At 37.2% G+C, this 14930-nt stretch overlaps 1 protein-coding gene across 1 annotated transcript in view; it reads left to right on the forward strand.

The window, feature by feature from the left end:
- Positions 1–14930, forward strand: part of LOC123878010 (irregular chiasm C-roughest protein-like) — a 96708-nt gene that overhangs the window by 36521 nt on the left and 45257 nt on the right. Inside the window, exons 3-5 of the mRNA XM_045925027.1 lie at positions 5266–5416; positions 6416–6496; positions 14559–14710. Coding sequence (XP_045780983.1) covers positions 5266–5416; positions 6416–6496; positions 14559–14710 — 384 coding nt within the window. The remainder of the gene's footprint in view (positions 1–5265; positions 5417–6415; positions 6497–14558; positions 14711–14930) is intronic.

A 14930-nucleotide genomic window follows, 5' to 3' on the forward strand; every position in this document is an offset into this window, starting at 1 on the left:
GCCCGTTTTTTTTTTCAAAAGTCAAAGTCGAAGTCAAAACTATACTATATTCTCTATACTATACTTGATGAAGTTCTAATGTCGTTAATAGGTCCGGTTCTTGCACGGTCTAATGTAAATCCACCTTTACACTATAACTAACGACTCCAGGCTTCGATCGGATAGCATTTCTGAAAGTCCTTCATTCGTGGGGATTTACGTTATAGAAAGTACTTGCACGTTTTTCAAGTTTTCAGATACAGTTGCGTTGATGCGTTAGTCAGTCAGTAAGTTTCTCCTTTTATTTGTAAAGAAGATTTATTATGACACGTTATTTTACTTAGCCAAAAACTCTGCACATAAATTATTACAAGTAAAATGTCTTCAATATTTTTCGTGGTTGGAAAACCGTAAATAAAATCAAGAAAAACCTTCCCAACGTCTCGGGGGAGAAGGAATTTTTAATATCCGTTGATATTTTCAATACAACAACTTCAGTCAACTTGCACTGTTTGTGTAATACATAAAGGTCTCTACACAATGTTGGACAGACAATTCTACGTTTTTAACTTTTAAGACTTATCTGATGTTGTGAGTAATCTAAGAAACTGCGAAAGTAAACCAAACGAAAACCTGTGTTTTAATATGGGTACCTTCAAGTCAAGAGTGAATTGGCATCTTCTTGGCAAGCGCGTTTCATCTTAGGCTGCATCATCACTTGCCAGCAGGTCTGATTGCAGCCAAGCGCTAGTCAATAAATTAAAATCTGGAGAAACCTGTAAGAAATTCGTTTGCTAGATTTATTTGCTCTCCTACTCTATCTACACTAATATTATAAAGAGATATTTTTTTTTGAGTTTGAATGTTGGCTGTTATCTCCGGAACGAATAATTCGACTCTGATATTTTCACTGATTGATGGCTACATTGTTTCCGAAGACGAATCGAGTTTAAGATTATAAATTACTAGCTGATGCCCGCGACCGCGTTGGCGTGGATTTAGTTTTTCTTAAATCCCAGTGAACTTTTGAAATTTTTCGGGATAAAAAGTAGCATAATATGTCACTCTCCAGGTCTTCAACTATAATCATACAAAAAATTCGTTGATCCGTTGCTCCGTTGCGACGTGATTGAAGGACAAACCAACAAATCAACAAACAAACAAACTTTCGCATTTATTATATGGATAGTGAAGCAGTGATGCTAACGAAGACTAAAACCTACCATACCCCATCTTAGACTGCGTCATCATTTACCACCAGGTGAGATTGCAGTCAAGGACCTACTTGTATCTGGATAAAAAAAAGACGTATGAAAAAGCTACTCAACAATAAAATAACGATTCGTTATAGAGAAATATAAAACGACAGTTACGTCAAAATGTCTCACGCCAAAAATATGATCAATTTTCTCTTAACATTTTCGTTGTATTATAACTACACCCTTATCAAAGCAAGGTTTCGAATCGGGTGGAAAGTTTGATTTATGGAATGGAATTTCCTAAATTAATATTCTGAGGTTCGCAACTTTGATTTTTGGTCGCTCCTGAGGGACTCCGATTTATTTATTAGACAGGGGCCCTTTTTGATTTAAATCGCCTAATTGAGCTGGTAAAGAGGGGTCTCTCCGTTACTCGCTCCATACAAACGTAGTTCGTCTCTATACTAAACTACTAATCGAATACTAACCAATCATACTCAATTGAATTTTGTAGAAACGTTCCGGGAACTATGTCTGTGGTTTTCCAGATTTCCGTTAAAATATTCGGTTTCAAAGTTACGCGGTCTTAAAAATTCACATACAAATCTTTGAGCCCCTGTAATTTTAAAACTTCTTATTTTAAGAAAAATCTAAAACACCACAGACACATATATTAGTTTCTAGAATATGTCTGGAAAATTTCATGGACTTTGGTTGCTTAATATTCAAATGAAATTGGGGCTACGATTGTATGGAGTAAGTGACGGAAAGAGCCCTGTTAAGGAATTTGTTTAGGTAAACCGGAATTTATATAGTATATTGGATGTAGGGTAAACTCCGAAGTAATGACCCGATTCTAAAAAATCTTTCACTGATAGATAGCAACATTTATCCTAAAAACCAGTCAAGTGCGAGTTGGGCCTCGGTCTTTTAGAGTTCCGTACATAATTATGAACATCATATTAAGGGTGTGTAAAATATTTCTTTTCCGAACTAGAACATCGTAATAAACCGTGAAAGAAAAACCCAATTTTTTTTCGTTTGTATTGGTCACAGTTTACAAACTATTTCATAATTCGTTGTTTTCAGTATTTGTTGTTTAAATACAGTATATGCAAGTACATGGCACATAATATACCGAAATTTCATATTCCTAACTAGTTTAGTTTTTGAAATAGCCCCTGTCACAAAAATGGTCTAAAACTGAAAACTTTGACCCATTTCCTTACTTTTTGAGGTAAAAAAAAATAATATTCGTACTTCTACTCAATGAGTTCTAAACAATGACACCCTACATGCTAGGGATCAAGCAATTAGGGTAATGAAATTTGTGTAATCCACGCGGATGAAGTCGCGGGCATAGGCTTGTAGATAATTATAGTTACTAGATTTTCCATAGTTTAAGATAACAATTCCTATTCTTGTAGAAACCCACAGCGAGACCTTACATCAGTAAGTCGGACCTGCATTACCATTTATCCATTTTATGACCCCTCCACACGAGGTACTAAAAGATTATGTTATTCCATTATTACAACTGTAACATTTATGGTAGCTTTGGCGCATGTTCCAGATATTTAAATGTTATTTTAGCAACAGATAGGATAAATGAGGCGCTGGCCACCAAAACAGTCTAATTGCACGAAAAAAACTTTATAGAAAGAGCAAAAATTGCATAAGTTCACTGATAATTCTACCGTTTTTTTCGAAATCACGAGTTTTGGACTCTTTAGCACAGTTTTAGGCCAATTTGTTTGAAAAAGCGCAAAAACTAACAGCTAGAGAAAGGAAAAGAGCTATTCAAGGAATTTCTTTATGAAATGGAAAGATTTGTCAAAAAACTAAAGGGACGAATCCTGATATTATCTGCGTAGCTAACGCGACTAAAGTGATTTTCTAGATTTTATTGATTAGATGAGAAGACTGAGGACAGGTAACTTTGATGTTACCTGATCCTACTAATATTATAAACGCGAAAGTTTGTATGTATGTATGCTTTACTCTTTCACGCAAAAACAACTGGACAGATTTGGCTGAAATTTAAAATGGAGATAGATTATACCCTGGATTAACACATAATTTAGGTACTTTTTATCCCGGAAAATCAATGAGTTCCCACGGAATTTTAAAAATTTATATACAGAGGAACGAAGTCGCGGGCATTAGCTATTAGCTTATAATAAAGAAAGCATGTTGGATAATCAATCTGAACTAAAATCTGACGACAAACATGTTATTTGTAAAAAAAACCGTACAATATTTGTCAAATAACAACGTTGCTAAGTAATGAATCCTAACTGTGATCTGTGGCTAAGTATCCACAGCTCACATGATTCATTATTAATTTCAGCCGTAGGAGTGAATAGTATCTCTATGTTTTAAGTAAATATCTATGTGCGCAGGTTATAACATGGTATTCTCCTTTAGCCTAATAAAAGCCGGGGTGGACAAAATGTCGGGCTCGCAGCGCACAGGGAATAATAGATGCTTTAAAATGGCAACATTTATGAATTTCTCAACAAAAAGGAACCATCTTTGTAGGAGCAAAGTGCAAAGCTCTTATACCGACATGAAGTTTTATAAATTCACTGTATTAGGTACGCTATTTGAAGGTGAAAATACTTGTCAAAGTACTAGCCAAGACCAGCGTTTTCATTCGTTATAATTACTAATTATAACGAATAAACAAAATAAGTTAGCCGAAATTCCTCGAACACGTACGAAGCGATTTGCTTCCTCTTTTCTAATCCGAACCGCCAGGATGTGGAACGCCCTTCCGGCATCAGTTTTCCCTTCCACCTATAATATGGGTACCTTCAAGTCAAGAGTGAATAGGCAACTTCTAGGCAAGCGCGCTCCATCTTAGGCTGCATCATCACTTGCTAGCGAGTCTGATTGCAGCCAAGCGCTAGTCTATATAATAAAAAAAAGACTAAAAATAACGATAACGGCAAGAGTAACGTTATCAGAATCGGTAATTGTTATGACTGTCACTGTTATGAACTGGTTAACAGTTTATTAACTTATAGCTTATTAACTTGACAATACAGCATTGTAAAGTCAAAATCTCCTGAGGATGCTCCGGTGTCGGGGCGAAACGTGCGTCGAGAGTAGTGGAAAAGTCTTGTGTGGTGTTGCATGTGAATGGTGGTGGCAGTGCTTGCTTGGGAACTTGGCTTTATTGCTTGGTTGGGAAGGTAAGCGGTGCTTAGCTTGTAACTGCATGTTTGACCATACAGATTTATCCTGTTGGCGGATTATAGCAAAATAATTTTTAACTGTTTCTTGCTAATAGCCATGATGTTTAAAGTTTTCTTTGACTTATACAAGCCAGGGTAGACAAAATGTCGTACTCAAAGCACACAGAGAGTCATGGATGCTTTAAAATGGCAAAATTTATAAATTTCTCAACAAAAAGGAAACATCTTTGTAGGGGCAAAGTGCAGAGCTCTTAGACCGACGCGCGTAGATTTTATAAATTTTTCACTGTATTAGGTACGTTATTTGAAGGTGAAAATACTTGTCAAAATACTAATAACGGAAAGAGTAATGTTATCGAAATTACTAACTGACTGTAACAATTAAGAACTGCGTGAATATAGCCATGGTCTTCACAGTTTTCTTTGTTAGGTTATTTTTATTAAGTATATAAGATTATTAATTTATTTATTGAAGGTAGTTTAATAAAATCGAAAAGTTTAACTTATTCGATGTCATGTGATCTGTTGCAAGGAGGGCATTTTGATAGAATTTATAAAATACGGGTGTTTGGACGGTTTTTTGTTTCAATCACCTTTGGAGACTTGGATAGATTATTTAGTATCTTTGGTGTTTAGATTGTAAACTGGATAAATAGATATTACGATGTTGTGTATCTGTCTGTGGCATCGTAGCTCCTAAACTAATAAACCGATTCTAATTTAGTTTTTTTTTGTTTGAAAGGTGGCTTAATCGAGAGTGTTCCTAGCTATAATCCAAGAAAATCGGTTCAGCCGTTTGAAAGTTATCAGCTCTTTTCTAGTTACTGTAACCTTTCCTTGTCGGAGGTGTTATAAATTTTTAATTTACACTTGTATTTATGTCACAGAGTGCAGTAGTGGGATCAAGAGTGACGTTGCCCTGTCGTGTGGTCCATAAGGCTGGTCAACTACAATGGACGAAGGACGACTTTGGTCTCGGCACGCATCGGCATCTGATGGGCTACGAGCGGTACAAGATGATCGGCAGTGATGAAGAAGGTAAGGATTGAACTTCGTCTAAGTTGGCGTTTCCTGGCGCGCGTGCTGTCTTTTTGGGGTGTTTTTTTTTTTGTTAAGAATGGCCGATTTTTGTGTTTCACTGGTGTTTTTTGGTGGTGGAACTGACTGGGAAGCGCTGTAAAGGGGGATGCCGCGTGTGTGTCAGCGAGCGCCGGCGCAGACGAAGTCCATACTTATATAGTTTCCCTAACTTGTAAATAACCATAAATAACTACAATTGATATTGGCTTATCTGTGTAAAGCCAGAGGAGAGAGAGAAAAAAGAAAAGGTGAGGATTTGTCCAACATGGATGGGGACTGGCTCTTCAGCTCGCAGCTGGAACACATCGGATGCTTTGCGGCTGGTTACGACTGGAGTGTGGTCAATTCACTACCCATCTTATAAATACGCAAGTGTGTTAGTTTGTTGGCTTGCTGGCTTGTCAATCACGTTGCAACAGAGCAATAGATTGGCGTGATTTTTTGCATGGATATAGTTAAAGATTGGAAAATAAAACAGGCTAATTTTTATATTGGAAATTTAAAGTGTTTCCACGGGATTTCAAGGAATCGAAACCACGCGAAGAAAGTCAGCTCAATTAGTTTACATCATATAATAGATATAAGCCTAATGCCTGGATGGATAATGGATTTAGTTTTATTAAAGTCCTGACTCACTAACTCATCAACGCCCAGTCGTAACAGGGGAAATTTTGCACAGAGGTTTGCTTTATCGTCTAGACAAGGAGTAAGGGCAGATTTTTTGAAATTCCCACATGTCAGAGAATAACACCCGTATTAACAAACGTTACTATGAGGTCTCATAGGGCGCTCGAACGCACAGTGTCGATTCCACCAATCAGATGACTGTGTCACGTCATTTTACAATGATGTGATTGGTGGAACCTACACTATGCGTTCGAGCGCGCTGTGAGACCTCATAGTAATGATTGTGAATACGGCCGTAATTCATTTCTAAAATGTAATTCTTTGTTCCAGGAGACTATTCGTTGGATATAAGAGACGTTACCATCGACGACGACGCTCTTTATCAGTGCCAAGTTAGCACGGGACCAAAAGGTAAGATAAAACCTCAATAGTAGAAACTCCAAAGTGATTTCCATTTGATTCATAGCTACTTAAATTATTGTACTTACCTAAATGTTTAATAAGTAAGTACATAATCTTATTAGTAGATTATTATAAATGCGAAAGTGTGTGTAAACCTAAATCCACGCAGACGAAGTAGCGGTAATCATTTCTAATAATAGTTTTGTAGATGTAAAAATGTGAAATATATCAAACCCACCCACGGGAAAACCAAATAAGCAAGATTTAAAAATCGTTCAGCATCAGCTGATTACAAAATAAAACTTTAGCTTTTTATTAGTTCCAAACATTACAAACATTAACTTATTTTAGACGAGTTTGTATTAACATAACATTAAAATCATTAACTTATTCATACGAGTTTGTAATTAATTCATCAAGTCAACACACGTTGGTAAACAACACAAAAAGGATCCTTTACCATTTCTCTTACAAAGTCACAAAGTCCTGTATACGTTTCTAAATACGGACCCAGCGTGGCCCTAAATAAACTAAGGGACAAAAATAAAATTTTTTGGCAAAAAAAAACAAGGCCTGGACAGACAAAGCGCGTTAGCAACGACACGTGCACGTCGCGACTCTACATAGAGTAAAACAAAGTCTCTTTCCGCCGTCTCTCCATATGTACGCTTAGATCTTTTAAACTACGCGACTGATTTTAATGCAGTTTTCATCAATAGATAAAGTGATTGAAAAGAAAGGCTTAGACGTAAACGTATGGTTTATCAATCAATCAATTTATTGCTGGGTTATATTATACATTGGTCTTAGTCTAAGCTTTAATATAGCTTTATGTTAATTTGTTGAAATATGACGATATTGGGCAAGATGTCCGAGGAAATAAAGCTGACTGTGAAAATGGTGTCTTATTCTTTTGAAATGTAACAAAATAACCACATTGATACCGCATTTGCGTTGAAATTGCACTCGTACGAAACTGGGGCGGGTCGGTAGTTAGATATTTGGTTAGGTATTTAGTGGTATGACTCTTTATACCACTAAATACCTACACATGACTGATGAGGCATGACTGTGGAGCTGTTTGATCAGGCATGACAGTGGGGACGTCTGTTTCGCCGTCCTCGCGTTTAGTGTGTTTCAATCTTAAACTCTGGGACAAAAACAATTAGAATTTTGCGAATGAAGCCCTGCAAACAGAGAATTAGCAAAGACATCATGACGTGGGCACTCTTTCCTCATAATTGGTACCTATTAAAGGGACAATTGAACCTATTTATAGACCTACTCTTTCCTCATAATTAAGTGTTACTTACCTATTAAAAGGACAATTGAGCCTATTTATAGAATTCTAGTTTTTTCATTAGAAATATTTGCACTTTTTTGTATCTTCACTATGAAATATGGATGCTATTTTCTAATCTAAATTCAGTTTAGGTTAGATTGGAACAGAAACAATCATTCTCTTGGGCAATATTATCATTATCAATTAGTGTTTCACTAGACTAGAATCGAAATCTGGCCATCCCGACCCCATGCAGTTTTATCTATCCTGTCCCTAGAGTATTTTAGTGACGAAAAATGTCGGTCAGTTCGGTATGTCGTTACATTCCATAAACTATGCTCAATATTCTATGATATCACTAGATTTGTTTAGTGAAATAGTCTAATTGTATAAGAGTCGTTTTAAGATCTCCCGGGCGTTAGCCATATCCCTAAGGGAGTTGGCTAACTTCCGGCTTATGCCATTTCGCTACGACAAACACAAGGCACTTATTTATTTTGCACGAGCGATCGCTGTATTTATACATAGTAAATTCATATTTACTTCCCAAGCAAGCCAGACTAATCTAATGATTCACCATAGCTTCATAACTTTTAAGAAGCCATAAAATAGACTGAAGCCTTACGCCGAAATATGACAAAGGGGAATCAGTGCGCCGTCCTCAAACGATAGCGTCTCTTCCAGCCGTTATCATCTTGAATTATTCAGAACCAGTGATATAATTGTTCCACTAGATGCGGCGCTTCATATTAACTATATGTCATACTAGCTGATGCCCGTGACTTCTTTCGCGTGGATGTAGGTTTTTTAAAATCCCGAGGGAACTCTTTGATTTTCCGGGATAAAATGTAGCCCATGTGTTAATCCATGGTATAATCTATCTCCATTCTAAATTTCAACCCAATCCATCCAGTAGTTTTTGCGTGAAGGAGTAACAAACATACACACATACACACAAACTTTCGCCTTATAATATTATAGTGTGATTTGACATCATCCTTGGCGCAGTGTTGAGCGCTGTGGTCTTATAAATGAAGGTCTTAGGTTCGATCCCCAGAAGGGGCAATTCGGAAATTTAGAATATATAAATTGTCTCTGGTCTGATCTGGTGGGAGGCATCGGCCGTGGCTAGTTACCACCTTACCGGCTAAGCTGTGTCGCAAAGCGATTTAGCATTTTGGTACGATGCCGTGTAAAAACCAAGGGCTAAGTAATGGAATAAATAAAATAAAAATAAAACATCTTCCAACGAACATTGGTGTCCTGTCAATCATTATTCACTTTAGACACAGTCCGTTTCTGCAAACGTAGGCAGCTAGAAAATCACTAACGCTAGTTAAAACGTTAAACGTAAAACCTACGTTACCTCTACCGTTAAACCTACGTTTATAATCTGTCCTAATTTCTAACTTATACCTACGTATATGTTAGAAGTTAGAACAGATTATAGATACAAAAATTACCTTTACCTACTCATATAAAATAACGTGAGTAATAATAAAATTTAGATTTATCGCGCAAGTTTAATTTTTACAAACGGACTGCGTCTAAAGCGGGTAACGATTGACAGGAGTGCAGACAGCGATGTTCGTTGTAACATGCTGTTCACTATTATGCCGCATCTAGTGAAACATTTATATCGGTGTTCGGAACTCACTTTTGTTGGATATAATATCTTATTAATACTGGATACGACACATTATCGCTTGGCACCTGTTAAATAATACTTGGGAAAGATCAGGGATTGAAAATGACTAAAATGATATTATAAAAATTAAACGAATTGCACTTCTTTTCAATGCTTTTAGTATTTTATTTACACTTGCCTATTTGATCTAACTTTGCTCTAACGTAAAGCTGGCCCATCCTTTCCGAATTTCATACTAATATTATATTAATGTGAGTGTCAAATCTGTCTGTCTGTCTATCATATACTTAAAAGGAAAAATCATTTTAAAAATAATGATCTATATTTTCTCCGTAGGTATATTTGTGTATATTATACACTCGTACATATATACATGCACATGTATACAGGTACTCGTACTCTAATTTTTTAATCGCTTCTAGTAACACAAGAGCTTGGCGCGCACATTTCCCCAGAATGTTTTTCATCTTACCTCCGAAATTACCCCGATAAGAACTTTTACCGCCCCAGGCCATAACGTTATTATCAACCCTAAACTCATTACAACAAAGTTTTAAATCGCCTGACAGAAAAATCGGTTCCGTGGAAACAATTTCGTGAACGCAAACTTTGAAATGACAAAGATGGTATTTATATTTAAAAAGGTAGAAAGATTTCCGCGTGTCCCGTGTAGAAGCGACATTAATAATGACGCATTGGACTTGTAATGGGCATATTTTTTTTTCATAATTTATCGGTTTTCCTTGGGGCCAGGGTCTCTCTGTCAGCGGTCTGCATCTCATGAACCATAATAGGCAGAGAGTTGGAATTTTCATAAAGTATTTCAATTGCTGTTAGAACATAAACCAAGATGGCGAATATCAAAATGGCCACCATGCAAATTAAAAAGTTTAAAAAATTGTAATTTGTAAGATGGTATGAAATGGTTCCGTACCGAAATAACACTTTTTAATTTTTTATGCCGACCATTTTGCAATTTTTATTAGATATTTGTTGTTATAATGGCAATAGAAATACACATACTGTGAAAATTACCAACTCTCCATTTAATACGCTTCACGAGATACAGCCCGCTGACAGACAGATGGACGGACAGCGGAGGTTTAGTAATAGGGTCCCGTTGGCACCCTTCGATTACGGAACCCTAAAAACTAACTTATACGTTGACGACTCAAAAACCCCTATAATTTTACCCCCATAGGAGTTGAATTTTTAAAAAATCCTTATTTAACGGATGTCTAGTTGTCTACGTCATAATAACTATCAGTCAGTCAGTCAATCACCTTTTTCTTTTAACCCCCGACCCAAAAAAGAGGAGTGTTATAAGTTTGACGTGTGTATCTGTGTATCTGTCTGCGGCATCGAAGCTCCTAAACTAATGAACCGATTTTAATTTAGTTTTTTATGTTTGAAAGGTGGCTTGATCGAGAGTGTTCTTAGCTATAATCCAAGAAAATCGGTTCAACCGGTTGAAAGTTATCAGCTCTTTTCTAGTTACTGTAACCTTCACTTGTCGGGGGTGTTATAAATTTTTAATTTACACTTGTAGGTATATATTTAGAACATATTGTAGCAAAACATAAGTTTTTTTCAAAAAAAGTATTACTAAAGCTAGAGCGTAGAGGTGCACTCGTTACTCCAGAATATTTTCGAAAAAGGCACTCAAATAAAATGCAGGCAAAACAAAAGGAAAAACCACTTTTGTGAAACGGTCAAACAAACACAGCCGCTCGTTGAACTGGTGTGAAGTGTATAATTTTCGTGGAGTTAATTTTGCTAACCATACGTGATTTTTAGTTTCCGTATCTTTAGATAATAAAGGAAGTCTTATAGGATCACTTCGTTGTCTGTGTGTATGTTTGTCTATGGGGGATGAAAATTTGTATCTAAGTCCGATATGACAATATACCTACTACCTACGTGTTTCAGGATTCTTAGGATTTCCATCTTTAAAAGGGTTTACTTAATAGATAATGAAAGTTTGTATAGAAATTCGTTATTATCTATACTTACTAATAAATAAAATTGGAGTGTCTGTCTGTAATTTCGAAATAACTACCGCATATTAAGGTCATATGATTATTTGAACGATACTATAACTGAATCACACGTTTTTAAAATTTTTGTCTGTCTATCTGTCTGTCTGTCTGTCTGTCTGTTTGAAAAGGCTAATCTTGGGAACGGCTGAACTGATTTTGACGGGGTTTTCACAGACAAGTAGAGAATTGACCAGGGAGTAACATAGGCTACTTTTTTAACCGACTTTCAAAAAGGGAGTTGTGTTTTTCTACCTATGTACACCGAAATCTCCGAGATTTCTGAACCGATTTGCGTCATTTCTTTTTTAATCGATAGAGGAACTTCGCGACATTGTTTCATAAAAAATTTGGAGTCTAACTCCTCAATCCTGATGCTGCAGGGGATCTGACCAATCCACGCGGGCGAAGCTGCGGGCATCAGCTAGTTTAATAATAAATTGGTATTTGGGCTTTCAGCATTTTTGATTTTTTTTTTGCGTTGGTTCTCCTGCGGTTTCCTTCATTCGAATCTTTTATTTATCACTTGACTTTAATCTCACAATATGGTGATAAGTGGTAAGTGATGATGCAGTCTAAGATGGAAGCGGGCTATAAGTTTTTTTCTTATCAAACCCATACGATTGGTTCCTACACGGCATTGTACGGGAACCCTAAATCGCTCGCCTGCATGCATGCAGACCCGACCAAATTTAGAAATTACTAGAGGATGCCCGCGACTTTGTCCGCGTGGATATAGATTTTTATGGATCCCGTGGGAACTGTTTAATTTTCCGGGATAAAAAGTTGCCTATTTCGATTACAGGGACGCAAGCTACTTCGGTACCTTTCATACAAATCAGTTAAGCGGGTGGGTCTTTAGGAATCTCGCGGGAACTCCTTGATTTTCCGGGATAAAAAGTAGCCTATGTCCGTCCCCAGGATAAAAGCTAACCCGTACGTTTCGTCAGAATCGGTTACACTGTTGGGCCGTGAAAACGTAGCAGACAGACAGACACACTTTCACATTTATAATATAAAGTATGGATAAAATTCCAAATTTTTCCTACTCAAACTCGAAACTCTGTACTGCTGTTTATACATTGAACACCATTCTTTCACAACAATAGGTGCACCGAGTAGAAAGATTAAATTTTAATAACTCTTCATGAACTGGCGAAATACTGGCCGAATTTGCGCGCCGTAGATTATTTTGTTGGGAACTTCCGGACAAACTATGTTTGTGTTCCCACCGCAGCAACAATTTTTAAACTCTCCGCCGCTGTTCGTCAGCGCACATAAGTTTATTTTAGACAATATTAAATTTGGTTTATAAAAAATCGGGTTAAGTTTTTAGGGTTCCGTACCTCAAAAGGAATAACGGAACCCTTATAGGATCACTTTGTTGTCTGTCTGTCTGTCTGTCCGTCGTGTCTGTCAAGAAACCTATAGGGTACTTCCCGTTGACCTAGAATCATGAAATTTGGCAGGCAGGTAGGTCTTATAGCACAAGTACAGGAATAAATCTGAAAACCGCGAATTTGTGGTTACATCATTTAAAAAAAAATTAAAATATGTTTCAATTTTCAAAATAAGATAACTATACCAAGTGGGGTATCATGTGAAAGGGCTTTACCTGTACATTATAAAACAGTTTTTTATTTATTTTTATGCATAATAGTTTTTGATTTATCGTGCAAAATGTTGGAAAAAATACCCGAGTACGGTACCCTCAGTGCGCGAGTCTGACTCGCACTTGGCCGGTTTTTTTTCAAGGATTTTCCGCGCCACGTTTTGTGATTTTGTTGGTTTATCCTAACGTGCACCGCACAACATGATTCGCTACTCTCTAACACTGAATGATAACTACTGATAGAATGATGCTGAGGCATTCCGGAGGCTTGTTTTTGGACATACAATGATCATCAATGAAATCTTTATTTTATCGCCATTATATTTTTCATATGAAAATCACTTGCCTGCCGTTTCCCCTAGTGGGGAAGTTAGTTGGGATTTAGTATTATAATGAAACAATGCCGGTAAGTTAGTTTTGCGGCCGAGTTAGATTACGTAACGCGACGGAGCTCAAGTTATTGTTTCGCGTTTATTATCTGACCGCGAACTAAATCTGTTAGGCAAATCGCTATGATGGTGATTATGAAAGACGCGAAGCGTAGGCGCATCCTTTCCTTTCACCTTGCTTTGGCATTCCAAATGCTGCCGCAGCATTCTGGAGGCTTGTTTTTGTATCTGCAATAATCATTAATGAAATCTCAATTTTATGGCCATAGAACAGTCTTGATTTATAACGATAAGAGGCATAAGTTGGCCTGTACAAACTAAAGCTAGACTTATTTGAATATGGTTAGATTTGTTACGCACTAAAACATTAGCTTCACGAATGAGCAAGTTGGAACTGTCGAATTATACAATATACCCGGGTGTACGTCCACCGAATTTAGTTCGCGGTCAGATAATAAACGCGAACAATAACTTGAGCCCCGTCGCGTTCGCAATCCAACGCGGCCGCAAAACTAACTTGCCGCATAATTTCATTTAATACTAAGTCCCAGCTAACTTTCCCACTAAAGGCCTCAGACAAGACGGCAGGCAAGTGATTTTCATGTGAAGAAACCGGCCAAGTGCGAGTCAGACTCGCGCACCGAGGGTTCCATACTCGGGTATTTTTTCCGACCGATAAATCAATAACTATTATGTATAAAAATAAATAAAAATCTGTTTTAGAATATACAAATAAAGTAAAGTAAAGCCCTTTCATATGATACCCCACTTGGTATAGTTATCTTACTTTGAAAATTGAAAAACATTTTAATTTTTTTTTTATGATGTGACCACAAATTCACGGTTTTCGGATTTATTCCTTTACTTGTGCTAAAATACCTACCTACCTACCAAATTTAATGACTCTAGGTTAATGGAAAGTACCCTATAGATTTTCTTGACAGACACGACGGACGTACAGACAGACAGATAGACAACAAAGTGATCCTATAAGGGTTCCGTTTTTCCGTTTGAACGGAATTCAAAGTTACGATCATTAAAAGTACTAGGCAATCACGGCTGCATAGTATGTAAGTAATACATGCTTCCTTTGTTGTCTTAAAGGTGAAGCGGCAATCCGATCAAAATCTGCTCGTCTAACAGTGCTGGTGCCACCTGAGCCCCCGAAGATCACGAAAGCACCTGTCTTAGAAGCTGTGGAAGATAGCGAAGTGATGCTGGAATGCGTATCTGTTGGAGGAAAACCAGCGGCTGAAGTAAGTTAGTTTTAAGTACAGGATGTACCACCTATACTCACGTATTTTCTAGCCCGACTAGTTTCGAATTCATCCGGGGTCCTTTTTCATGGGGACTCGGCTCGCTGCCTGTCCCGGTAGAGACTTAGGGTTTCAAACTAGTCAGGCTTACATCGACTAACTACGTGAGTATAGCTGGTAGCTAAAGAGGACACGACAGACGGACAGACAGACAGACAAC

This window comes from Maniola jurtina, chromosome 25, assembly GCF_905333055.1.
Source record: "Maniola jurtina chromosome 25, ilManJurt1.1, whole genome shotgun sequence".
NCBI classification, from domain to species: Eukaryota; Metazoa; Arthropoda; class Insecta; order Lepidoptera; family Nymphalidae; genus Maniola; species Maniola jurtina.